Source organism: Nannobrachium achirus (genome assembly GCF_963921795.1).
Source record: "Nannobrachium achirus genome assembly, chromosome: 6".
NCBI lineage: Eukaryota > Metazoa > Chordata > Actinopteri > Myctophiformes > Myctophidae > Nannobrachium > Nannobrachium achirus.
The window spans coordinates 59,439,384-59,466,073 of record NC_137815.1 but is presented as its reverse complement, the minus strand read 5'-3'; the positions used below and the strand labels follow the sequence as shown (position 1 = coordinate 59,466,073).

General features: G+C 40.9%; 2 protein-coding genes across 2 annotated transcripts; one reads left to right on the top strand and one right to left on the bottom strand.

Moving 5' to 3' along the window:
- Positions 1 to 2,713: 2,713 nt before the first annotated feature.
- Positions 2,714 to 8,176, top strand: LOC308287849 (bactericidal permeability-increasing protein-like). The gene is made up of 16 exons (XM_080729154.1): positions 2,714 to 2,798; positions 4,354 to 4,471; positions 4,581 to 4,695; positions 4,816 to 4,947; positions 5,040 to 5,195; positions 5,367 to 5,430; positions 5,875 to 5,935; positions 6,023 to 6,114; positions 6,241 to 6,417; positions 6,508 to 6,567; positions 6,663 to 6,830; positions 7,028 to 7,095; positions 7,181 to 7,223; positions 7,392 to 7,455; positions 7,577 to 7,653; positions 8,039 to 8,176. Exons 2-16 carry the CDS (start codon positions 4,369 to 4,371, stop codon positions 8,078 to 8,080), a joined length of 1,422 nt encoding a protein of 473 aa, XP_080585280.1. The 5' UTR covers positions 2,714 to 2,798; positions 4,354 to 4,368; the 3' UTR covers positions 8,081 to 8,176.
- Positions 8,177 to 10,138: 1,962 nt separating this feature from the next.
- On the bottom strand, positions 10,139 to 25,257 carry cdk5rap1 (CDK5 regulatory subunit associated protein 1). The gene is made up of 13 exons (XM_080729153.1): positions 24,817 to 25,257; positions 24,628 to 24,731; positions 24,499 to 24,533; positions 24,160 to 24,260; positions 23,371 to 23,581; positions 22,574 to 22,694; positions 20,198 to 20,428; positions 18,770 to 18,867; positions 18,153 to 18,208; positions 16,412 to 16,542; positions 14,895 to 15,044; positions 11,182 to 11,322; positions 10,139 to 10,292 (listed from the first exon to the last, which is right to left on the bottom strand). Exons 1-13 carry the CDS (start codon positions 25,094 to 25,096, stop codon positions 10,182 to 10,184), a joined length of 1,770 nt encoding a protein of 589 aa, XP_080585279.1. The 5' UTR covers positions 25,097 to 25,257; the 3' UTR covers positions 10,139 to 10,181.
- Between the last annotated feature and the right edge of the window lie 1,433 nt (positions 25,258 to 26,690).

Here is a 26,690-nt window from a genome sequence, read left to right as displayed (position 1 = left end):
CCCACCCTCTGCAGCTGGGTCCCGGCTTGTTTGACAGTCAGATTGCATGCAGGCAGTAACGTTGGGAACTCACACTTCTTACCTGACCAATTAACACAGGCACACCACAAGGATGCATACTCAGCCCACTCCTATAGTCCATCTAAATCAGCAACTGCATGCAGCAGAGCTCCAACTCTATCATTACATTTGCAGATGACCCTGATTACCAACAACTACACCATGGCTTATGCAGACAAAGTGTTGCCAAATAAGAGAATAACCTTGAGCTCAATATTGAGAAAACAAAAGAGCTGATCCTAGACTTTCAGAAAAGGGGTGTGCACTGTGCACTGTGCATGTGTATGAAATTGACCCACTCAAACAGCCCTAAAGACACGATGCCAGCACTATTTGACCGCACTCATTGCGAAAACTGAAGTTAAAGGAAGGGGCTTTATTTGGCAATACAGTTTTGCCTGCCAGAATGATGCAAGTCGGGAATACATGCTCCACTCGTTGTGCCATTTAAAATACATGAGAACAGTATTGTTGCATTTTCAAAATACAAAACCAAAGAAACGCATACAATCAGTAATCGCAGTTAACATTTCCCCCCAATGAGCTTTGAAGCAATATCATATTTAATAGTTAATGTTGGTCATTAAAGGAAATAGGAAGTGTGTATATTCATTGCATGTTTATACATGTTCCCAGAGGAAGTACTGGGCTACAGTTATGAAATGTATCAAGCTTCTTACAAACATCTATATCATTTTAAATAGCTCAATAATAGTCAGGGGATATCTTAAAAAGTCCTGGAATAAATTCCTTACCAAAAAGATTCTTCACCAATGTGTTTGTAAAGGTCTCTAGTAACACATCTCACAAAGACTGAAATTCAGTTTCCCTAGGAGGTCCGTTACAGCTGCTGAAAGTTGACGTACCATTAAATTAACTAAACAGGATAAAACCCACAAAATAAATATGCTTTAAATAGCATGTGAGGGGTCAAACTAGAGGTTTTTCATGATTCTGAATCAATTGCAAGCATTTGTTTTGCACAAAAAACATTCCTTGGGTTAACGGGCGGCTCCCACAAAACTGTGAAAAGTGATGACTCATCACTAAACCATAGTTTTGTGGGGGCGTTTTTAACCCAATGCATGTTTTTCGTGCAAAACAAATGCTTGCAATGGATTCAGAATCATGAAAAAACCCTAGTTTGACCCCTCACATGCTACTTATATTAAAAGTGAGTATATTTATGTTGGTGTGTTTTACCCTACAGTATATGTAACGGAGGTGATCCGAACCTCCCCACCCGGTTTCGAACCCGGGTCTCCCGCATGAAAGTCCAATATCTTAACCATTACTCCAAAGGGATATCCCTATGGAACGAGGGCAGATACTAGACTTTTGAGGCTTCAGGCTGGGGCTGCGACTCACTCCGCCACATATAGTTAATTTAATGGGGCCTCAACTTTCAGCAGCTGCCAAGGATTCTCCTAGGGAAACTGAATTTCAGTCTTTGTGAGAGGTGTTACTAGACACCTTTACAAACACATTGGTGAAGAAATCTTTTGGTAAGGAATTTATTCCAGGATTTGACACTATTTCTGAAGATATCCCCTGACTATAAGTAAAACATCCTTACAATACAAATCAGATAATAATTTTCAACCTGTACAGTTCATCCCAGTGTCATCATTGGAATTGGACCAGGGTGCTGACTGCTGCTAACGTGTTCTCATTTCTATGTATCATAGAAAGCTTAAATAATAATAATTATTGCTCCTTAAGGATTGGCTTAGGGAATTAATTCTTATCTTTTCTGATAGGGTTGTTATTTTTTTGAGAATCTATGCAGGTAAGTATGAGGCAGAATTATTGACAGCAACATGCTAGAAGACAAATACACCTAACCAATGATACTTGGCTCCAGTACTCAATACTTTGGAATGAGGACTATCTTGTTTACAAACCGTTTCCATCATCTGGGTTGAGCCCAGTAGTGGAAAAAGTACTCACATTGTTTACTAAAAGTATCAATGTAGAAATACTCTGTTACAGGTAAAGGTCTGGAATTCAAAGTACTGGTATCAAAATGTACTTAAAGTACCAAAAGTAGAATGTACTCATTATGCAGAATGTCCCATGTCACTTTTTTCCCCCAGGTTTTTAAATGTACATAATGTCTGAAAATCTTTTGAAAATAGTCGATCTAAAAGCTCACAATGCGTCTCATCGCGAATTCGCGATGCATTGTGAGGTTGTAGATCTGCTTTTCAAAAAGCCGAAATGTACTGTATAGCCTAGCCTATAACACGTATGTTTTGTAATAATAATCAAAATCTACAACGTAACTACAGGTAACTAAAGTTTCCTAATAATAGTGAAATAAAGGTACAATATTTGCCTCTGAGATGTACTGTAGTTGTACAAGTACTGAAAATAGTCCAGTAAAGTAATAGAATACCTCAAAATTGTACTTAAGCATAGTACTTGAGTAAATGTGCTCAGTTACTTCACACCACTGGTAGAGCCTATAATGTATACTTAAATCACATGACCCTGGCCTGATTTTCAACAAACTTATTTCTTTTCAGTGAGCGATGCACTTGTACGAGAAGGTATACAGTACATTTGGCTGCAGCAAGTCCCAAGCCCTGTGCCCTATGCACTCTTCCTGTTTGAATAAAGTGAATTACAGACCGTCTATGTTCCCCTTTCACTCTGCCCTCTGTCAGCCAGGGTGACACATCTCCAGAGGAGAATCCGTTGTTGGCCTGCCTCAACACTGCCTAACGCCTTGTTGGGTAAGTAATGACTTTATAAGCGAATGGATGAGCCACCCACTGAAGACATTTGCTTTTCATACTTGTAATGCAATCATAATTTGTACGTTCCACCCTGGTCTTAATAATGTATCTCATAATTTATGTGTAGCTGTCAATTAAATAATGAATGCTGTGCATGTCATAACCTAGTCATTTATTTTTCTTCTTTTTTTGCTTTAATGAATAAGTGCTTAGCATAGGATTCATGTTGTGAGGAGGGAATTTGGCATGAGTCTTAAGGAAGATGGCTTATGCTCTTTTACTTGAAATGCTCTGGAGGGCAGATAATATATGATTGCCTTTTTTGAAAAATATGTTGCTATATATCATCTCCGTTGGGTGGAGACCTCATTATGTCCAAAACTGCTACTTTTCAGGAAGCTAATTCAAAAGCATCAAAAGAATCTGATCTACAAGCTCGAAACGCAGCATGCTGTTACTTTTTATGCTTTTGTGTGAACAACGATGTATAGCAACATGGATTTTTCAGAAAACTGTTGAAGACATTTGTAAAATCGACCTCAGGTCTTAATGGGTTAAGTTAGTTAACCAGGCTCTCATCTATAACAAGTCATTTTAAAGCCTAGCTTTTACCTTTTACATTTATTTTTCGACACAATGTGATGACCCAGAAATTATTCAAACCAAGGCTCCCTGAATAGACAAACGGCTTTCCACAGAGTCCACATGCAGTCACATGTCAGTGATTTAGGAAGTCAGCGCTGTCTACTTAGTTTTTAACTCTGTAAAAGCCTCAGTCTGTGATCCTACCCTAAACAGAGTACAGAAACTCCAGTCAAAACGGACTTTTAGAGCTCTTCATTTAATAATAATAATAATAATAATAGGAATAATGTGTACTGTATAAGTATATGTCTGTAAAATTCATGATTTGAATCGGCAAAGGTTTTATTTTCCATATATCTTCAATAACTTTCAGTAAATAAATAAATAAAATTGGATTCTGGCTTAAACCTCATCTTAATTTAATAAAACTGTCTATCCCGACATCTATGACACTCTTTCACAGGGAAGGATTGTGTAGATAAGATACTGTATATTCAGCCTGCACCTTCTAATCTGCTCTTTTGGACCTCCAGGGAATAGGGATTCATACAGCTGCATTGTTTGTGCAAAAGAATTGACAAACTGTTTATTCAGTCTGTCTCTTAGATTATCTTGGTCAGGGACAATATTTCAGCTTGACAAAATAAGACCACCTGTGTTCTGAGAAGAAGCATTTTATGTGTTCCTCTTTTTAAAATGAGGAAATTCCCAGCAACAGAACAAGGAAGTCATGACCCATCTAATCATTCCTGACTGTCACAATGGGCCTAAGAAACCTTTGACATGTTCTGCTTTAGGGGATAGCCATTGTTTGGAGTAGGAACTAATAAACTACTGCAAAAATCACCCTTTAGTTTCATTATACGATGTTCCTTATAGGCAAGATTTACAGAGGAGAGATGGACAACCCAACCTAACAATACAAAGCACTGAACTTGAGCATTGAAGATGCTTTTGTCCTCTCCAGGTCACAACAGTTGAGATGTTGTCATGGTCATGGCTTGCCCTCTTGGCTCTCATCCCTGTGACCTTCAGCACCAATGCTGGGGTAAAGGTCATGCTAACAGAGAAAGGCCTTCAATATGGTAAGTCAGAGGAAAGCTCATCCCCATTCAGTTGACATGCTTTGTTCTCTCCAGAGTCATACATAAATACATATTTTCCATTCAACTTTGCATGCTTGGCTGTGAACAGGTAAACAGATTGGGATGGCATCTCTCCAGCAGAAACTCAAAACCATCAAGATCCCGGATATTTCGGGGACACAACGAGTGTCTCCCATTGGCAAAGTCAAGTACAGTTTGTCAAAGTAAGTAAACATCTCAAAGACCAAATGTAACCTACTGGTTCTTAAAGGTCAAAATGTTTAAAGGCATCAGTCACAACTGTCATAACAGAGACTTCTCCTGTTCTGTATTGTATATTACAGAATGCAAATAGTTAATCTGGGATTACCTAAATCTGTCGTGGGGCTGGTGCCAGGGACTGGTGTGAGCCTGTCAATTGGCAATGCCTTCATCAATCTACATGGAAACTGGAGGGTACGATACTTACGATTCATGTGAGTGGGATTCGCTGCCCTCTTAACTTTCAATTGTGGAATATTGTTGTTGCACCACAACACCACTGACCTCTCTCTGTTGCTCACAATAGAAAGGACAGTGGCTCTTTTGACCTGGGTGTGAAGGGACTCACCATCACCACCAGCATTTCTATCAGGAGTGATGAGACAGGCAGACCAACGGTCAGCAGTGTCAACTGTGGAGCTACTATAGGTGGTGCTAGCATCAAATTCCATGGTGGAGCCAGGTATAAGCTCTGGAAATTGACTACTGAATAAGGAAATGCAATCATGCCTGATTTATACTTGGTTGTGGGGCGTGTTGCACACTGAAAATTGCAGATTGACAAGTTATTTACAACTTCTGGAATTTCTTTTCACTCACCCGAACCCCATACATGTTTCACTTCCTCTTCCAGCTGGCTATACAATCTCTTCAGCACATTTATTGACAAGGCCCTACGGAGTGCACTGCAGAAACAGGTGAGGACATAAAGGGGTTATTTACAATAAACATTTTATTTTGTATGTATCTTTTTATCAAGTACCCCCATTAATCAACACGGGATATTCATCCTCGCAAAAACAGAACACAATCAAAGTAAGACAGATGACATGGATATATATATATTTTTTTACAGTAAGCTAGTCTTTCATATCTGAATGAATTGTATAAAATCACAGACTTCACCCTCTGACAGAGTAAGTTTAGATGGAATCATCTCATGCAGAGGGAGACATGAGGAACAAGTCTCTACACTTTTGTTCTTAAATTTAATTTAATAGAGGTCATTCCTCTGCTGTTGCCTTTGCCAATTAGAAATAGGGGGTTTCATTGCAAATTGCTCCATATCTATTTTCTGAGATTTACTTTTGTATGACCAGCCAGTAGGCTACCAAAGAGGTCCTTGTTCTTTTATTTTGCAGATCTGCCCCCTGGTGGCTGATGCAATATCTGACCTGAACCCTCACTTGAAAACACTCAATGGTAAAACATAAGCTTGCAGAAACATATTCATATAGATACGTGGATAAAGAAATAAATATAAATGTTGAAAATGACGTTACATTGCAGTTCTAGCCAAAGTGGACAATTTTGCTGAGATTGAATACTCCATGGTGGCATCACCGGCTATTTCCAAATCTTCCATAGATTTTAGTTTGAAGGTAAGAGCAACCAGTAACTTTGTATCTCTGTGCATCTATCTGATGTCTGGTCAGTGGTTGCAGGATTTAGTTTGTCCAGTTTCCATATCTCTAAACCCTTAGATTCTGTCTCTGGTCTCTCTTTAGGGTGAATTCTACAACATTGGACATCATCAGGAGCCTCCATTTTCCCCGAGTGCTTTCTCCCCATCTCCCCAAGTCAACAACATGCTTTACATTGGTGTGTCATCCTTCACCACCAATTCTGCAGCCTTTGTGTACAACAAAGCTGGAGCCCTCAGTCTGTACATCACCGATGACATGGTGAGACACATTCTCCTAATCCAAAATAAATCCACTTTCATGATATCACCTGAATGTCTTGTCATAGAGTTCTCAACTCTGTCTCGACAGATTCCACCGAGCTCTCCAATCAGACTGAACACCAGGACCTTCGGAGTATTCATTCCACAGGTGATAGAATTACAGCTCCCCCGTTATTTCAAAATTATTCTTTAAGTCTCCCTATCAGTACTTTTTAATCAAAATATCGGGGTGTATATTTTCAGATTTCCAAGCGTTTCCCAGGTCTGATGATGAAACTGCTCGTAAAGACAGTGAAGGACCCAATCATAACTTTTGAACCAGACAACATGACACTGTGTGTTACTAGTACCATGACAGCCTTCGCCATCCAGCCCAACACAACGCTTTCTCCTTTGTTTATCCTAAACATGGTATGTTGCACCCAACTACTACTTCTAAGGCTGTTTTGGTGCAGGGAACCACAACGGTTTAGTAGTACAAAAAATGGCACAAGAATATGAACTGGAAACAAATGTAAAGTACTATAAATAACATTAACCTACGACATAGATACCCAGACGTCCTGTATTTGAGTGTACTTCTGAAGCTCACCATGTCATCTCTATAGGATGCAAGTGTAAGCACTCAACTGCATGTGACTGGGAACAAACTGGCTGGATCTGTCACCTTGAACTCGTGAGTTCCTGTTCTTGTTTAACTTAACAGCACACATTCACAAGTGCACTCTTTGAGCTTAACTATTTTTGTCTAAAATGCACAGGATGGACATGACACTGGGGACTAGTTATGTGGGTGATTTTCAGGTAAGATTGCCCAGATTCCCATGGTCCTATATTTAATTGACCGCAATTGAGATTTTAGGTCTGCTGTTTTTGGCCAAAGTGCCCCCAATGAATAGGGATGTGTGATTAAAATGTATTAATAGCTTAATTCAGTTTAATCTCATTAACCAATCCCATATTATGTAACAGGTAAAATCCCTTTACAACATCTTTTCAATGGTCCTGAAAGTGGCTGTGATACCCAAGGTTAACGGTGAGTTATTTGTATGGCAGTCTGTGCACCGTGGTCTCATTGAGTTGCCATTAAAGTGTTATCGTTAAAGTAGTATGTATTGCAATTCATTAACGTAAACTTGTTGACATGTCCCTCATAGCTCGCCTAGAAAAGGGATTTCCTCTTCCTTCCATCGGAATGATGAACCTTGTGAACACCCAACTGAAAGTCTTAAAGGTGAGATACTCACCTTTGTATGGGCTCTTTAAAACCGGGCTTAAGAATGGCCTGATGAGGAACTGCACACTTTATGATAAGGGGAGGGACATGTAACCACTACCATTAAAGGAGTAGTTCACCCCCAAAATGACCTTTTTTCTATTGATTACTCACACCATGGAGACTTGGTGTTCAATAATTATTTTAATCAAATTATTGTCTTTGGAATGTGACAAATACACAAAAATATCCATGAAATCAAGTCTTCAGGGTGTGAGTAATCAATAGAAAAAAAGTCATTTTGGGGGTGAACTACTCCTTTAATATCACACTGATCATGTAAGCACTACCATTAATATCACACTGATCACTGCACTTCACTGCTGTCTTCCCGTCTCTGCAGGACTATATGCTGATTGGGACAGATGTTCAGTTTGCAGGGTGAATGGCACTCTGGATACTCCCACACAGTAAAATCCTCAGTGTTAATTCAACTCAAAGTGTCAAAATGGTAAATTCCATTGGTGTTAATCTGGTTGCACACTGCTGCGTTTTTTTCGTTGCGTTTCGGAAATCTGCAAAAACCTCTCTGGCCAAGGAGAGAAAGAGGAGAGAGTGAGAGAGCAAGGGACCCAGTGGCGCAAGGAGAGAGAGAGGAGAGTGAGAGTGCAAGGGACCCAGTGGCGACAGTTGCGAAAAAAAAAAAAAAATCAACCCTGGTCCGAAAATAAATATGAAACAGGCAGCAGTGTGCAAACGTGAATGACATAAAGTGAGGTTGATTTTCCGAAATTTGCTCCGATATTCGGCGGATAAAAACGCAGCAGTGTGCAAAGACCTTAAGTCACCACGATTTAACTCACAGCCTTCACTTGTCACCACTCCCTCAAACCCTCGACTGAAGGCCAGTGAACTAAATTGGAGCAACTCCATGCATACAAGTAAATGACGACCAACTTCATAGATATTTTTTTTAAATAATTTTTGTATGTTATTCATGCAGTTTACATTTTGTATATACATTCCTGCAAATATTTGTTTAGTTGTCTCCACCAGCCGAAGGCTGAGGAAGAGTATGTTTTCCCCTCCGTCCGTCCGTCCGTGCGTGCGTCCGTGCGTGCGTCCGTCCGTGCGTGCGTCCGTCCGTTTGTCCGTTACCAGCTAATCTCCGGCGCCGTTGGCCCGGTCGCTGCCAAACTGTGCACACACACTCCCTCGACACCAATTCAGAACCTCTGCCCCAAATATTTCACATGGGCCTGTTCTAGCGCCACCAGGAGGCCGACTTTTGCAAAACTAACTTTTGCCAGTACTCCTACAGATTTTGTCCAAAAATCACGTAAATCAGTAGACAGTATCTCTACAGTCATGTGATCGACATGGATGTGTCAGATTTTCCATATTCCATCCTGATTGGCTAAAACTGGCTTTCAAAGTTTGCAGGATTGGTCAGTTTTGAATAAAATGCCTGAAATCCTGAACGCAGTGTGCGATTTTGGTGAAATTGTGCATGCACATTCCCAATAGGCAGAGGAATAAATGCCACTTAAGAAAAATCAAATCAGCCTCATGGTGGCGCTATAACAGGCCGATTCATGTTTTCACCTATAACTCCACCGATTAGTGTCAAACTTTGTATGCGCACTCCTTAGAGCCAAGGTAAAACCTTTTCCCTGCATTTTTTACATCAGCCTTTTATAGCGCCATCAGGAGGCCGACTTATGTAAAACACATTACATGCCTGACCTGGTGGAGACCTGTGCTCGGAAGAGCACTGCTTCTAGTTTTTTCTGTTTTCTGTAAACTGTATTGAAATAAATAAAACTTTGGTGATTCCTACCAACAGGGATTAATGGCATGACAATGAAACAAAACAAAAAAGCACATTTAAACATGTGCAGGACAGGGAAAAAAAGTAAAATAAAGATAGAAAGAGAATCCAGACACAGCAAAGCATCTCCCAAAGCAGTTCAATTCATTAGGCTTATAATCATTACTTGTTCCAAAATGTAATAAAAACAACTGCTTTAAGAGCTATTTTTGCAGTGTGCAGACTTTATTTCCCTTATTACCGTATATTTAGGTTACAGGGCAATCAGTGTTGATTTGTGATGTTCCTACTGCAGTGTGCACTGCAAAAGGTATTTTTACACACTGAGGTAAGTTGGTTGGTTACAGTGTTGAGGACAGTATCATACTACTTCTAATAACACACCATTTAAGCTGAATTATTATTATTATTGTTGTTTTATAAATAACATTTATTTCCGTTTTCATAAAGCCATGATCACATTAGTCATTAAGCTGTATACTAGCTTGGCAGTTTGTCCAACATGTCTGTCTTTTGGATGTCTGTAATACAGAATGCCATTAAAAATAGTACAAAAGCAACCAATTTATACACCTCTCAGATGAGAAAACAGTGTTCAAACAAGAACATTTCCTGCAAGTGCTTTTTTCCTATGAGTTTCCTGTGCTCTCTTGTCAATCACACACCTTAAAATAGTGTCCATCATCTTGAAGAGGGAGTTGGGTCAGAGTCTGTATCAAAGTGAAAGATGCTGACTAGATAGACTGTGGTTGTGTCTGGCCGTGTCCCTCAGGGAGCTGTGACTCAGGGCGTGACCTCTCAGGCTCTGGGAGTTGGCCGACGAGATCTGAATGGGAAACATTTATAATGAAAGGATGACTGAAATATTCAAATTAAGACACTGTAAGCCTAATTATAATAATAATTGTATAATTATTATGTCACCTTTTTGCAGTTCTATCATGACGTAAGAAATTCCGTATTTGAAGAAATGCAAGCCAAAAATCCAGATTTGTTTTGGATGACTGAATGCTCTATGTTATGCTGGTTGTTCAATAAGGACGTTTTTGTTTTAGCAAAATTCATAAAGAAGGCATGGCAGTTGCGTTGGAGAACCGTAAACAGCATGGACAATCAAGATGTTCTTTCGCATTTCTGTTTGTGGTGTATCTTGGTATATGTATGTATTATGTTTGAGTGTCTTGTAAGCCTGTGCGGAATGGGCATCGTTTGGTGCAGGACACTTTAATAAAAATCTATCTATAATAGCATCCTCTGCAACCATTTTCACTACTAGCAGTAGTGGCCGCTACAGCACCCCAGGGATGCCGTTAGGGGGTGGTGTCTTGTTCAGGGACGATTCGACGCATAGACTGTGTGGATCGGGGGCAAATCACTGACCTTCCTATTCCTTGCTGTCTTTCTGACGCTTAATCATGTTATGGATTTGTTATAAATAATAATACAATTTATAATTGTATATGTTTATTATAATATAATGGTTTATACTGATTTACTGGACTAGGAACATTCCAGATTTACATTTTTATTAAGTCAAACATACGTTTTACATGGAGTTTGAGCCTATTAGGTTGTAAATTAGACTGGTTAAAAAAAACTGTGAGACTATTTTACACCAAAAGTGAATGCATCTACTCTATCAGATGGTAAAATAAAGACTTTAAGACATGATTATACAAAATGACACCTAAACAAAATCAAAAGCTCAGGAATACCTTAACCAGCACATAGTCCCCAGGATGAATCGGGGCAGTGAGAGAGTCTGCAGGCTTAACAGCAATGTCATCTTTGGGGAAAATCACCTTCACGTTCCCATCACTTCTCCCACATAGCTCCAAGGCAGATCTCTTACTTTCCTGCATGTGCACACAATAAAAGAGACATACATCAAGCATCTATATCGGAGCACTTGGAGGCAATCCTAAACCAGAATGTTTAGCTACATATTCCCACAAACACCTCTCACAAACATAGCCACCACGTCGAACAAACGTGAAAATTTTAAAATGTCCACATTTTAAACATGCCACTCTTTGAACCGCATTTATTTCAATTTAACAAAATTTGCCTCACGCAGAGCAGCCACTCCTGACGGAATGATCCAACGTTGACCGGCGACGCGATTTGCGTCACATATGGGCGTATAACTGCCTGCAAGCTGCAAGCAACAGAGATGGGGGGAGGATGGGGGGGTGGAGAGTAGAGAGAGTAGAGAGACAGAGCGGAGCTGTTCTGCTTCACACCAAACACTTACACTACACAGGGACATACACTGCCATTGGAATATGATAGGAATAGCGTGTTTTAAACCTTCTACTTTACCCTTTCTGCAATGACAACCTTAAAAATGCAGCTTACAGCAGAAAAATGACTTATTTAAGCCACGCGTGTGTGTGTGTGTGTCAGTTCTCCATGTTCTCAACAAAACATTGCTTCCCTCCATAAAGAGTAGATTATGCATGCGATGTTTGACCAGACACGCGTGTGTGTTTGTGTAGTCCGTTAACAAGCATGGTATGTTGGTAGCGATACTTTTGTACTTTTACTTGATACCTAACGTTGGGAAGTGTTACCGAATAGAGAGAGAGAAAGAGAGCGCGAGAGAGAGAATCGTATTTCAGAGAGAGAGAGTTCAACTTCTGACGTAATTCTGGAGAGCAGATCTGCAAGCTCACAACGCCTCGCGCAAGACGCACATCGAGATGTTATCTGCGTGAAGATCAGCTGATGTGTGTTTGTCTCCCGTTCTGTCCAAGCAAGAGAGTGAAAGTTTTTTTTCTCTCTCTCTTTTTTTTTCAAGCCGCTGCCTGCTGTGAGTGCCGTGCTGTCAACATAAAACGAGCTGTATATCCTCTGTGTTGCTAAAGCTCCCCTATAAATCACATGTTTGTGCAAGAAAGAAAAGATTGTAAATCTGTTGATCCAAATGAAGACTGAGACTCAGAGACTGTACAGCAGGAGCTCTGCAATGAAGCGCAAAGTAGGCTACGCTGTAAATAGGGTGAAGTCAGGTAAATTGGGACACTTTTTGGAAGCGCAAAGTATAGGGTGAAGCAGGGCCGTGCAGCCCATAGAGGCAAAATAGGCAGCCGCCTGGGGCCCCCTCACAGCCTGGGGGCCTCATGAGATTATTATTATTATTTTATTTTTTAACCAACATGGCCATCAGGGGGCCCCAGTTGAGCTCTCAACTGTGAGACAGAGAACAGTTGAAGTGAGGGTGAGGGTTAACATTAGTTCATTAGAATCTGAAAAGAAGTCAGGTAATTTGGTCCGCTTTTTGGTAATTGGCCTAGGAAACTAAGAAAAAGCAATGTGTGATACTGAATTTGTTTTTATGATTAATAAGGACTGTTGTCAACATGTTTAAGTTAAATTTATGTAATAAAATAAATTCGTTTTGATCCTACAGCTTTTGAAACAGCTGTCACACATTTTCTTGATTAGCAGTTTTCAGGTAATTTGGGCTACCATATCAGCTGAAATGACGGGCACTGTTACGATGTTAATATTATGGGCTCATTGGGCTGTATGCAGACACATACATTTACTGCACCCATCATTTAGCTTGTCAGAGTGGTCGTTGGAGCGCCTCAGTGCTGCTGCAGAAGTCACGTGCAACTTCTTCCAGAGAGATTGATTGATTGATTGATTGATTGCATAGGAAATAAATGAGTCAACTGTAACTCCATCAGGTGCTTTTGTTTTACATGCTGCTAGGAATACACCATGGAACAGTGGTTCTGTTCATATCAGGAACCCTCAAAATTTTTCTAACACATTTTTGGACACTGTTCCTACACATTTTGCCCAGTAGCTAGATAGATACATACATACATAGATAGACAGACAGACACATAGATACATAGATATAGAACTCTGGCGGTGTGCTTCACTTCAAAATCTACATTAGTGGCATTTACCTGTCGCTCTTGCGCATTAACATCATACCTTATTTTAACACACCAAGCCAACACAGAGCAAGCTTTCCTGTACCTGAGGGGTTTGAATAGTAATAAAGTAAATGTCATGTTTTCAAAATGCATAACTTAGAGGGGAGATTCATAATAATTACGGTCAGCCTCATGGTGGTGCTATAACAGCCCACTTCACATTTTGCCCTATAACTCTTTAACCATAGGTCGGAAAATCAAAATGTATTTTCCCCAGGATTCCTTGGGTCATGACACATGTCCCCACATAGGCCACACCCATTTGCATCAGGACAGATTTTCCGCCATTTTAAATTTTCTTCAAAACACACTTTTTGCTCCTTTTCGACATATTTCCTCCAAATCTCACCAAAATCGGTACACATGTTCTCTGGACCCATGCAATAAACATATTCAAGCGACAATTTTCATAGTCCATATTGTTCACCTGTAATATGCTTCCAAAGTTAGTGGGAGGGGCCTATTTATCAGAAAAGGCCAAAAATCACAAACAAAACATCCAGTCAAGACTAAATTCGAATCACATGTCAAGGGTTGTATGCTCAACGAATTCCCAGAAGCAGGGCGTGCCACAAATGCACAAAATGCAACCGTTTCATGCCAAAACATGATTTTTGGGGGAGCAATCCTCCCAAAATGAAAGTTTGCTTATTTTGCTGACGCAAACATATTTCTCACATAAGCATATACTATACACTGTATATGCTTATGTTTCTCCATTAGCATATATGCTTATGTTTCTCTGGCAGTGTGAAAGGACTGACAGATACAGATCTCCATATATGCCCATATCAGTTGGAACACTGCTGCAATTTAGCTGTGAGCGCCCGCGAAGCGGGCGCGATCTCTAGACGTGAGCGGCCCGAAGGGCCGCGAACTTCTAGTGCAATATAATTGATACAGTACTGTGGCTGACTTTACCAGACTCCCTAATCTTTAAGATTCCCTAAATCGGGAGACACAAACTTTGCGCTAAATGGGACAGATCCATGTTGATGACGTGACTCTAGACATACTGTGCACCGCTTTGCGTGATTTTAGGTCAAAATGTGTAGGAGCAGTGTCCAAAAATGTGTTTTGCAAGAATCGGCCTCATGGTGGCGCTAGAAGAGAGGCATGTGAGAAATGAGGGGTGGAGGTTGTGGTTTGGCAGCCATGGAGTGTTGTGTGCAAAGTTTGGCATGGATAGGGGCAACGGTGGCGGAGATATGAGTGGGGAAAAGTGTGGCGTGACGGACAGACTAACAGCCGGTGGAGGTTTTGATAGTAACTGCGACCTGATGGTCGCAATTAAAGCAAGGAAATACATTTTCCTCAGACTTCTGTCTGAGTCAGAGGACGAGGTTTTCAAATGGGAGCTATGTGGTGTACAAACTTTTATTCAACCCTGTCAGTATTCAGCAATAACTTTATCCAGCGCTTTTTTTGTGGCTGATAGGTTGTCTGACTGTTCAGGTTAGCACTGTGGTACTCACTCCCTCCACCAGGACGAGCTGTGTGCTGCCAATGAGGGCAGCGTTTATCCTCGCTGCCTCCTCCCTGAACACACAGATGAGCTCCGCCAACCTGCGCTGCTTTACCTCTGGTGCCACATCATCCTGGAGCTGATGGAAGGCATGGGTTTTCTGAGGACGGGAGAGGGCAGTAGAAACACAGAGGACAGATATTATAGGGCTATTTGAGATTAACTATTTCCACTAAACCAAGGGTCTTCAACAGGGCAGAGTTACTACAGGGGGTCCTCCAAATCTTTGTGTGATAGAAACCTTTTTTTCCTCCTTTTTTATATTAACCACTTGAACCCTAGCGTCCATATTCGGAGAACTTTGGCCAAAAATAGCAGATCTACATGCTCCCAACGCCTCGCAGCGCGAGGCGTTGGAAGCTTGTAGATCGGCTATTTTTGGCAAAGAGGTTTGGTGTAGAGGGGAAAAAGAGCAGACTAAGTACAGAGTGAAGGTAGTATTGACGGTTCAAGAATCCAAAATACACTTTTGACTGCTGTCATTGTGCTGTCAAAAGATGAAACACTATGGAATCTATTAACAGGTTGTGGGGGTCCCTGCTTCATCTCTCTCTCAACTAAGGGGTCCTTGGCCTGAAAATGGTGAAGACCACTGCACTAAACAGTCATGTGTTGAATCTTGAGTCCCAGTGTTGTGTGGTGAAAGATGTATGGTTAGGGCTGGGTAATTTGGCCAAAAATAAAAATCTAGATTTGAAAATCTAATATAACAATTTTAATCTTGATTTTAGTTTTTGTCAATACATAATAACTACTAATTGTGTGACGCGTTAATCATTAGACACTCAGTCTGTAGTCCTCCCGTTCTAATCTCTCAGCCAAGAATTGATTTTCCACGATCCAACGCTACTTTTTGCGGACAGTTTATTTTCTCCGGTTTAGGTATACTTTTACTGAGGTTAGGGTTAGGAATATAATGTTAAGTTACTATAAAAGTATAGTTTTAAAAATCAAGTTAAGTGGATGGCAGTGAACGATAATAGTTATTGTTATCTTTATAGTTATCGTGCCCAGTGGTAATGCTCTGTAGGCATAGTTTTAGTTGCTATCCAGGGAAAAAAGCAAAACATAATAATTCACGACTGAAGATTTGTGTTGGCTGAGTTCCAATCTGTGATTTGTGAAACAGTCTGTACATAATATCTTGATTCGGGGCGCCTGGTGTCCTAGTGGACCAGGCGCATACCATATAGGCATTGCCATTTCGGCATCAATGCCTGTCGGCGTCGCCGGTTTGATTCCCGATCCGAGCGACCTTTGCCGCATGTCACTCCCTGTCTCTCCCCCATTTCCTGTCAGTCTACTGTCCTACCAAATAAAGGCAAAAAGCCCAAAAACAAATCTTAAAAAAGAAAAAAATCTTGATTCTGCTATTCAGACATTTTACATATTGTGTGAAAACATACATTTGAATTAATACAATTAATTGGATTAAAACCTTAGTTGTGTTAATATACAAGCACTGACCTTTCTCATGCTGTAGGCGAACAGGAAACCCACATTGTAGCCCACTTGTCTGATCAATGAGAGTGTCAATTGGTGGTCGTCCTCCGTCTCACCGCAGAAGCCTGCGATGAAGTCACTGCTCAGGCACACCTCTGAGACACAGTAACAACACGTCATTCATGGATGACCATTCAAAGGAAGCAGTCTACTTTTTAACACATTTCTGGCATCATATCTTTGACGGTGTGCTGGATTTGACACCTAAATGCGCCACCATCTAATAGCTCTAAGGATGATGGACATAAAACATAAGGATTGTGGGTTTAAAATGTATATTTCATAACACACTGTGCACTAATTCTAGTGAGTGCCAATATCATATAGCACTCGAATGCCTCCACCCATTTACCTTGCCTGCAACCTAATGGTGGCCCCTGCCATCTGTTAGTAACAACATTGTTTTATCTGCGACAGTGGCACTGGAATACTGCCGATGGATCAGCCAAATACTGAAACTTTATCTCCCTCTTCCTCTCATACTCTTCCGGTGATGATCACCGCTCGGTCAGAATGCCAGGAGGCAGCAATGATGTTTTTGCTCCTGCCCGCTTGTGTGTTTGTGTGTGCGTGCCCCTGCCTGTTTGTGTATGTGACTGTGTGTGTGACTGTGACTGTGTGTGTGTGTGTGTGTGTGTGTGTGTGTGTGTGTGTGTGTGTGTGTGTGTGTGTGTGTGTGTGTGTGTGTGTGTGTGTGTGTGTGTGTGTTTGTGTGCGTGTGCGTGCATGTGGATAATCTCAGAAGCCACTGGACTAATCGACATCAAACGTTTGGTGTACACTGCCAGGAGGCCAATGAAGGCACTCCATCCCAAACTGTTCAAATCTGCTTCATGTGGATCTCTACCAACTGGCTCCTGCTTTAGAGCAATGGTTCTCAAAGTGGATTCCAGGGACACTGTGGGTTCCTTTAGTGGGGACTAAATTGACCCATACAAGTCTGTAACTCTGACAGTGTACAAATGGAACCCGGTTCCATTTGTACACTGTCAGAGTTAAAGGACAACTATGTTTTTTTACAACAAGGGTTCATATTTTATACAGTCATTAGAGAAAAGAAAAAGTGGGTGTTAAAATGTTTTCATTTACTTCTTTCTATCATTTTAGTGATGATTTCGATTTGCATGCATGCCCCCAGGTTGGAGGGCATGCATGCAAGTGGATACATTTTTAGACACAATAAGCCCATTCCCAAGATGCACCACAATCTTTCATGGGCAGATGTGACTTATGGGGGCTGGTGTAAATAGTAAAGAAAAAACCTTTAGCCACTTGTACGCATGCCCCCACCCACTGAAATCAAAATACTAAAATCGCTAAAACAATAGAAAGAAAGAAGTAAATGAAAACATTTTAACACTCATCTTCTCTTTTCTCTTATTACAATCTAAAATATGAACCCTTGTTGAAAAAGAAAATTGAAAGTTTGAGAAACACTGCTCTAGAGCACACCTCCAAAACCACATTCTACCTATTACAGCCAGGGGGCACCACAAACACCAACAGTTGCACCGTCTATCATACAAACTATTTCCTCCCGTATTCCTCAGGAATGGTTATTGTGAGAAATATAACTGTGAACATATATGTATATAAAAACTAATTTTATTCAATTGAAAATATTTCACAGTATGACTTTAAACATAACATTTCCTATTATAATGCAGAACATCCAGTACATCTTGAACGAAATTGTGCTCTCTACCTGGAATAATGTTCTTGATGTTCTCCACAAGTTCAAGATAGGACTCTCTTGTATAGCTGCATATTGTAAAAAGAGACTTGATGAGGGTAGACATGTTATGGACCACTTCAACATCGTATGACAAATAGCAAAAATAATAGCCGATTTACAAGCCCTCTCAACACATTGCAATGTGAAGCATTGTGAGCTTGTAGATTTGCTACTTTTGAAAAAGGATTTAAACTTTGTCGTTAAGGATGTCAGGTTTAGAGTGAAGCCCTTTGCACACAGGCGCGTTTAACCGCACGGATAAAACGGACAATATAATTTTTTGAAAAGAAAACAATGATTCTCTATGACCTCATGCACACCGGCTCCGAATTAGCCGTGCGACGAGTGGCTGCCGCCGTGCGTTTTTTTCTCGATCGAACCCAGTTCGATTCGTGCGTCTTGTCGCATGCGGTAAAAAACTCATCACTCCTTTTATGACTCCTTTTTGGATCCGCAGCGCCGATTCCGCACAGCCTTGCACACCAAATCCAATGCGTTTTATTCATGCAGCAAACGGAAGAAACGCAACTGTCCTGTGTGCAAAGGGCTTGATTCATTGAGTCATTGAAATAATTGTGATGTCTTACCCACGGCGCATAGATTTTAGGACCTGGCTGCTACCACTCTGGGCTGGAAGGTGGAGCTGCTTGCAGATGTTCCCTCTCTCTTCAATAAGCTGCAAAACCTGCAAATACACAAGTCAGGATGAAAACACCAATAGATCACCTAATAAGCCAGGTGAACATGCTATTCTAGCATATACAATACTAACTATTATTTTGCTGATAAGATATACAATAAAATATTTAAAATATGCTAATCAGCTGGCTGCCTGCCTGAACACATCTCTGACCTGCTCACTACCTATAAACCAACAGAACTTTCATCATACCGCAATAATACACCAATTATTTTTGGCTCAGGTCACTGACTCAACCTTGAATTATATTGTTACTTTATAGCACACTACATAAATATGCAAATCTTTTCCCCTTAAGATACATTATGTCACAAGGTGAACTTGAGAGATTAAGACAGATTGTAAATAACTTTATTTGTTTAACCACTTAAACCCCGGCATCCCTAAATTCTGTGTGGAACATTCACCAAAAATAGTCGATCCACAAGCTCACAACACGCATCCTGATCTTGTGGATCGGCTATTTTTTTAAGAGATTTGATTTAGATTTTAAAAAGATGTACGAAGTACAGTGAAACTCAGTTCTAGAGGGTCCATGGAATAAAGCATATTCAAATCTCTGAAAATATTCGTATGACCAAGTCCTAATGTGTGATTTGTGAAACATTGTGAAACCGCTGTTTAACAATTAACAATATGTTAATAGTTTTATATGATGTCAGTTTATATGATGTCAGTTACCCCATAACTCTGAGAGTGTACAAATGGAACCAACATTTGTACACTCTCAGAGTTATAGATCTCTATTGGTCATTGGCGCTAGCTCTCTATACCAGGGTTTTTCAACAGGGGATCCGCGGGGATACTGCAGGGGGTCCCCGAAATTGTTGGTTAATAAAAATAAAAATAAATTGTCTCTTGAATAGCTTGTATACATGATTATTGTGCAATTTACAGATTGTTAGTGATAGACTTTTAAAATAAAAGCATTCATATATTAATCTATTATTTTAATAGCATAGTATTGAATGCTCAATAACATGGTAAGTTTATACACATGAAACACAATTTTATACATAAATATACAATATATGTTGTAGCCCCACCTCCACCCTAGGAGGTAGGGGGCATCTCCCCATCAGTTTGAGGGTCCCTGGCCTGAGAACATTGAAGACCCCTGCTCTATACAATATGTGTTTGTCTACTAATTTTGTATGTCCATGTCAAAAATAGAATTTTGTTGGAGTGTCTTATCATTTTTGTTTAATCGGTGCAATCTAAAATAAAGACAAAGTCAAAAAATAAAAAAAAATTACATTAATGTCCACCACAAGCCAGCATGGCGATGACCCCTGACTAAACATGGTTAACACACCTCATCTGGGAAATCCTTGGGATGAGGGGAGGTGAATCTGATCCTCATATCAGGGTCAATGTTTGACACCTGGTCTAGCAGGTCAGCGAAGCGCAGGCCTCCCTTTTTGGAGCGGTAGATGGTCCTGAAACCCCGGCTGAGCTGGGTTGGGTCAGTGCTGCAGAACTGCTCCTCTGAAGTGTCCCTGTAGCTGTTTACGTTCTGACCCAACAATGTCACCTCTTTCACACCCTGGGAAGAACACAAATGCACGCATAGTGGGATTATAGCTGATCAAGTTGGAAAAGTGAGTACAGGCTAATGGCCGGGTTTCCCAAAGTGATTTTAGCCCTTCGTAGCTCGCGCATGGTCATAGAGACCTAGCCCTGACCGTCATGTTCCCGAGTTTACAAGGGTTTGGGCAGAGCGACTTATTTAGCCCCCTACAACTACACCAACATTCAGATTTCACAAACAAAGTGCTTAACACATTCCCCGCCATTTAACAATACCTTCGTACTCTCCCCTGCCCTGTCTCCATAGACTTCCATGTAATTCATAGTGCACGGATCATGCACACCCATGCCTAGATAATGCACCACGTGTGTCCACATTGCTCACAGCTTTCAAACAAAAAAATCCGAATGGAAATCCGTTCAGGCATTCATGAGATAGCAGCCATTATGTTTTCCTAAAATGTAAACAAAGATGGCTGCCATGTTGCTCTGGATTATCTGGCCTGGCATGCAATGAGTTAATAAAGTCTCACACGTGTCTAAATATGGTACGATATTCTATAATTACCTGTATCCTGTTGTTTAATAAGAAACCTTTTTATCTGATCGTTTTCTGTTTTCCCATGTATTTCCGGACCCATTTTGCAAGGCCACGCCCACATCTCAGTGTCCGTAGATGGGGGTTGGTGCCCAATGCGCATGGAGAACACCAGGAAATACAGATTGTGTAGATTCCATAGTTATAATAAGTAGGTAGATTCTCCTAGCCTGCTTCCAGACCAGAGACCCCGCCCACTCTCAGAGTGGACTCTTTCTCTGGTCTGGAGCTGAGTACAGGAATCACTTTTTATTTTCGGTTGCTCCAATGAGCGCGGGGGGTGGGGGTGGGTCTAACGAATATCCAATCCGCGCAGCAGTTGAAACGATTCAAACGAAGTTCACACACAGGCAGGCTGAGGAAGGCACACGCACACACACGCACGCGCTGAGTTCACCAAGCTGTTTATGTTGATTACATGTTTGTGGTCGCAGTTCTGTCACTGGCACAGACAGAGACACACACACAATCACACACACAGTCCGCGACCGTGCGTCGCGTCCACCGTGCGTCTCGATCACCGTGCATCGCGATCACTCGCGCGCGGATGCGCGCGTGCACGCTCGCAAAAAAAGTCCCTCCCTGTAAATCGCTTAGAATAGAGCACAGCTTCAGACTAAAGCGTGAGCTGAGTCTGAAATCAGGCTAAGATTCTCCACCCTTTTTATCTGAAAACGATCAGATAAAAAGGCTTCTTATTAAAGAACACTGAGGATACTGGTAATTATAGAATGCCGTACTGTATTTAGACAGGTTTGAGACTTTATTAAGTACTTTGTTTGTGTAATCTAAATGTTGGTGTAGTTGTAGGGGGCTAAATAAGTCGCTCTGCCCGAACCCATGTAAACCCGGGAACATGACGGTCAGGGCTAAATGAGCAAAATATCCTTGTTTCTCCTTGGTACTGATAGCTCACTGTCAACGATTAGAAAAATAAATTGTGTGCCCTGACAGAGATACAGAGTTATTAGTTTAAGGTTGTTTTAACATGGGTGGATTGTTTAGCTGTGCTAGGCTAATCTCCTCCAGCCAATTAAGAGATGTGCTCCTCCCTCATCGCTCAGGAGGTGCCCTGGCTGTAAGGTAGCCTGGGATCCAGACTGATTGCTACGTTCTGCGTTTTTATTTTTCTCACTTCGCTTCAAGGTCTGGAAAGCCTCCTATCTCCGTGCACAAAGACAAACAAACCACGGCTACTGATTGATCTCTGTGTTTGTGTGTGTGTGTGTGTGTGTGTGTGTGTGTGTGTGGGGGGGGGGGGGGGGGGGGGGGGGGTATTTAAGCCTGGCAAGCGCTCACAATCCATATTTCTCTGAACTGATGTGTCCCTAAGCTCTCATAAATAAGAGCATGCAAACACTTCTCCAACAAGTGCACAGTAGCATCCTGAGAAGAGAACTCCTGTACACCTCCTGTTTAATAAATTGTTTGTATACCGTCATAAAAAGGCACGTGGCCACTGGCCACCTATGTGCTACCTCACTGAAGTTGCTCTGAAAAACAGCACCTTCTAAATTCCAAAGAAATGTAAATGTGTAAATGTAAAGGTCAGGAGAAACTCACCTGTTCAGACAGGATCCGGATTTCCTCAAGGATAGAGTTAACAGGTCGACTCCTCTCTCTCCCACGGGTGAAGGGAACGATGCAGTAACTGCACATGTTGTCACAGCCACGCATGATAGACCTAACAGAGGTAGGAAACGATAACTGTCAGTGTTACTGAATTGATAGCCATGGATTGCGTGACGTTCGTCTGTCACAGCGAACTTCAACCTGTTTTGTGCACTTTCTCCATTTATTTCAAATAAAAGTGCTTACCCCATGGCCATGAATAACCTCAGTAAAACTATGCCTAAACCTAACCCTAACTAAATTCGGACTAATGAGATGTGGGACTAATGAGATTTTGGACTTATGGGCAGACCCCATCTTCCGTATGGTTCGATAAAAAGCATCCGATCAGTGGCTATTTTCTCATAGTTATAACGTATCAGAGTGCAATACATCCGAGTACCAATCCCAAGTTCTCCAACCGATAGGGTCGCATAGTTGAAAGCATACTGTCATGATATGACAGTCATGTTTCAGGGCTACTGAAGTGACTAAAAGACACATGAATGCATAAAGCATCAAGACTGAAACCATATTCATGCATACACAACAACAGTATTATAGGGTTCTCCATAGGTGCTTACACTTGGGATAGTAAAGCTTTTATGACTAAAAAATACGTAAATCACCTTGAATTGTCTTTGTGCATGAAATGTGCTTTATGAAAAACAAGTCTTGCTTTACTGTGTTAATAAGGAGGACCTACAAAGAAAATCACTGTTGGTCTCTAAAGGGTCCTTTAAACTCACACAAAAGCACTGTAGCCGTGAGGGGTGTGGTGGACAGGCATGATGTCAGCATAGGTCTCTTCTAGGGACAGGAGTACGTTGCTGGCCTGTTGACCCCCACCTGCTACAGCCAAGAGGCGGGGAAGGTCTCGATATGCATCTGGACCGGCAAGAACATCCACCAGCTTCTCTCGTTCCAGAAGCTCCGTCTTCAGCCTCTCAGCCATGCAACCTGGACAACACAAGCAAGCACACACCATCATCACCGTAGTAACGATCAGGGGCTGCGGTGGCCTAAAGGTTAGAGGAAAGCACCGGTCCACCACTCACCCCTCCTCCAACACCAAGGCACTGAACCCCCAACTGCTCCAGTGGGGCTGCTCAGACGGTAACAGGAAAAGCCGACCTAAAACAAGGTCGACCCAAACTCGTCTCCCAATGGGTCTGATGGACCCCTATCGCAAAATATTTTGTTCCAGGGACCCCCAGAAGCAAAGATTAGATTTCGGTCTAATCTGCATCTAGCTTAAGGCCACAGACCCGTTGAACGAGTTTGGGTCGACTTTGTTTTAGGTCGACCTTTCATGTATTCGCTCAGACTATGGTTGTGGTCAGCTCACCATAGTGGTCAGCTCTCAGGTTTTAGTCAGTCAACTGACTGACTGACTGTCTGTCTGTCTGTCTGTCTGTGAGCAGGGCCTTGCTGAAAATCAGTTACTACCCTATGTAAATAAAGAACGACAAAAAAGTAAGACTAATATACAAAGTCACATAAATGGTTACGGTCACAGATAGATGTCAGTAACTTACCTAAAATTCCAATTTTCATTGGCGCTTGAGTCTTTAAACGTTTCTTCTTCATCGCTGTGAGTTGCTGTAGCCTGTTCCAAATTGTTTGTTCAGCTTTCTCTCTGTAAACAATAGCATGGAAATGTGCTTTTGTTATTTTTAAAGAAAACTCCAGTTTTCATTGACTTAAAGAATTACATTGCAGAATCCTTTGAAAACAAACTAAATTTAATTATCATTACAAAATGCATGACTGCAAATCAAAACAGCTTTTTGTCATTTCTGGAAAAGTGGACACGTTTTGATAAATTGTTAGAGAATTTCACCAGATATGGATTCATGTTTGCAGTTGCACCTTACCTTATAGAGCATGTTACAAGAAGCACAACATCTGCCTGTAAACACAAGGAAGATTTTAAGAAGATTTTTAAGATACAACAAACTTCTAAAATGAGAAATGCAAAATAAAAAAAGCCTTTTTCCCCGTACCTCTGAAAGTTCATTGGTCCGTTGATATCCCTTCTTTTGCAATATGGACCAGGCTATCTCGGTGTCATTGACATTCATTTGACAGCCATAAGTTTCAAAGCACACTGTATTAAAAATAAATAAAAAGGTGCTTAGCATATAGACAAAATGTTGATGATAAACAAAATGAGACTGAGTGTGAAAACTAACCTTTCCTTGCGTTCCCCAGCTCTGAATCTTCAGACAGATAGGCGTGTTTGTCCATGCTCTTCTCATTGTCAACTGGGCTTTTATTAATAGACACTCCTTTCACAAAGTCTTCAAACCTTGGACCTGAGACTAGCTGAGTCTTGAATTTGTCCACCCTCCTGTTCTGGCTTAATCCAATACTACTGGATGACTTACAGCTATAATGGTGTTGTAAACAGCGTATAGGTAACCGTTTGTGTGAGATATTAAACAAAGGTCTAAAATTCCTAATGAATTCCATAGTAATAGCTTGTCCCTTCAACGCAGTTGTGACAGTTGGCTGTCATTCACTACTAATCTCTCAACTCACTCAATTGGTCATACTAGTGCTTCGGTCATTATTAAGTTTCATGACAAGTAGTTTCAAGATGAAACTACTTCTGTTAGTGCAATCGAATCTAATTCACTGTGTGGGTAGATTCCATAGAGTTAGGCTAAGTAGGTTTCCAATGTTTTCTCCAATGTTGTGGCTTGAGTCCGTCACCAAAAAGATTCCCCCCGGTGCATACTATTTCTTTGACCGTCGTAAAAACCTTCCTCCATGAATGGTTCCAGCCTGCAGGTATGCTTGAGCATTCCCTTGAACTTGTGACATACGATTGATGTGAGGTTGCTCAGGTTGGTGGAAAACGGTTAAGAGTGCATGGGCAGGCAGCTAAACATGTGGGTACATCGATGTTTAAAAAAAAGATGTAATAAACAACAATAATTGGAAAATAGTCATGAAAAGTACACAAGTCATCACATGATCAGACCTAAATTAACCCTTCAACTTCTTGTTTATAATTGGCTTTGGTTAGTAATTAGTAGAGATATTAGTCCTTAAATGTCAAATGTTCAAATTTATAATGTTTACATTACATCAGACCATTTCCCAAAGTCTTTATTTTCGGGAAAAATCAACTTAATAGGTGCCCACACTTGATTTCGGTGCATTGCACACTCTTCCTGTATAGGCCTATCCGGCCTATACAGTATTAGGAAATATTTACAAATTATCTTCTCTTTTAAGATAACATTAATTAAGAAAATTGAAACAATGCATTGTTTCCTTGCTAGCTAGGTAACATATAGATACATCTTAACATTTCACTTGTTGAAAGTGTGACTGTAATCTAATGGCCAGAATAGTTATGACTGTAGGCTACTCTGGAACTCTAGGGCTAGGCTAATATGGAACAACAATTATTGTTCTGCATAGTAGTCTACTGTGTTTTTAAAAAAAGGACTCCAATTGAAACAAGCCAAAAAGCTTTTTTGAGGTATCGTTTTAGTTGACCAGTGGATTGTACTGTCATGAAACTGTACCTTTTCCTATGCAAACGTATAAAGTCTTCAATCAGTCAATCAATCAATCAATCAATCAATCAATCAAACAAAATATATTTGTTGTGTTGATAATTGTTGTAGGCTGTATAGGCTATAATAATATATTCCCCTTTAAATATTATTGTTACAAGTAAAAGTCAGAATTAAAAATGTACTTGAGTAAAAGTACAACAGTATTGGTATCAAAATATACTTAAAGTAGCCTACCAAAAGTAGAAAGTACTCATCACAAGTTTTCAAATGTATAAAATGTAGCCTATACAAATGTTTTGAAAATAGTTCAGTTAGTGTCCAGCTAGCTCAGTTAGTTGAGCTCTCGGCTTTGGGCCATAAGGTCATGGGTACGACACCAGTAGCACGGCTTGGGTGTGGCAAGTTGTGCGGCAAGTACTGGGAGCTGATGATTGGTGTGGCGCTCCACCTCAGCATTCCATCTCCCAGGGTTCTAGCGCATTGTAACAGGGACAGACTCCTGTGTGTTACCGGCTAATGCCGACAATAAGCCA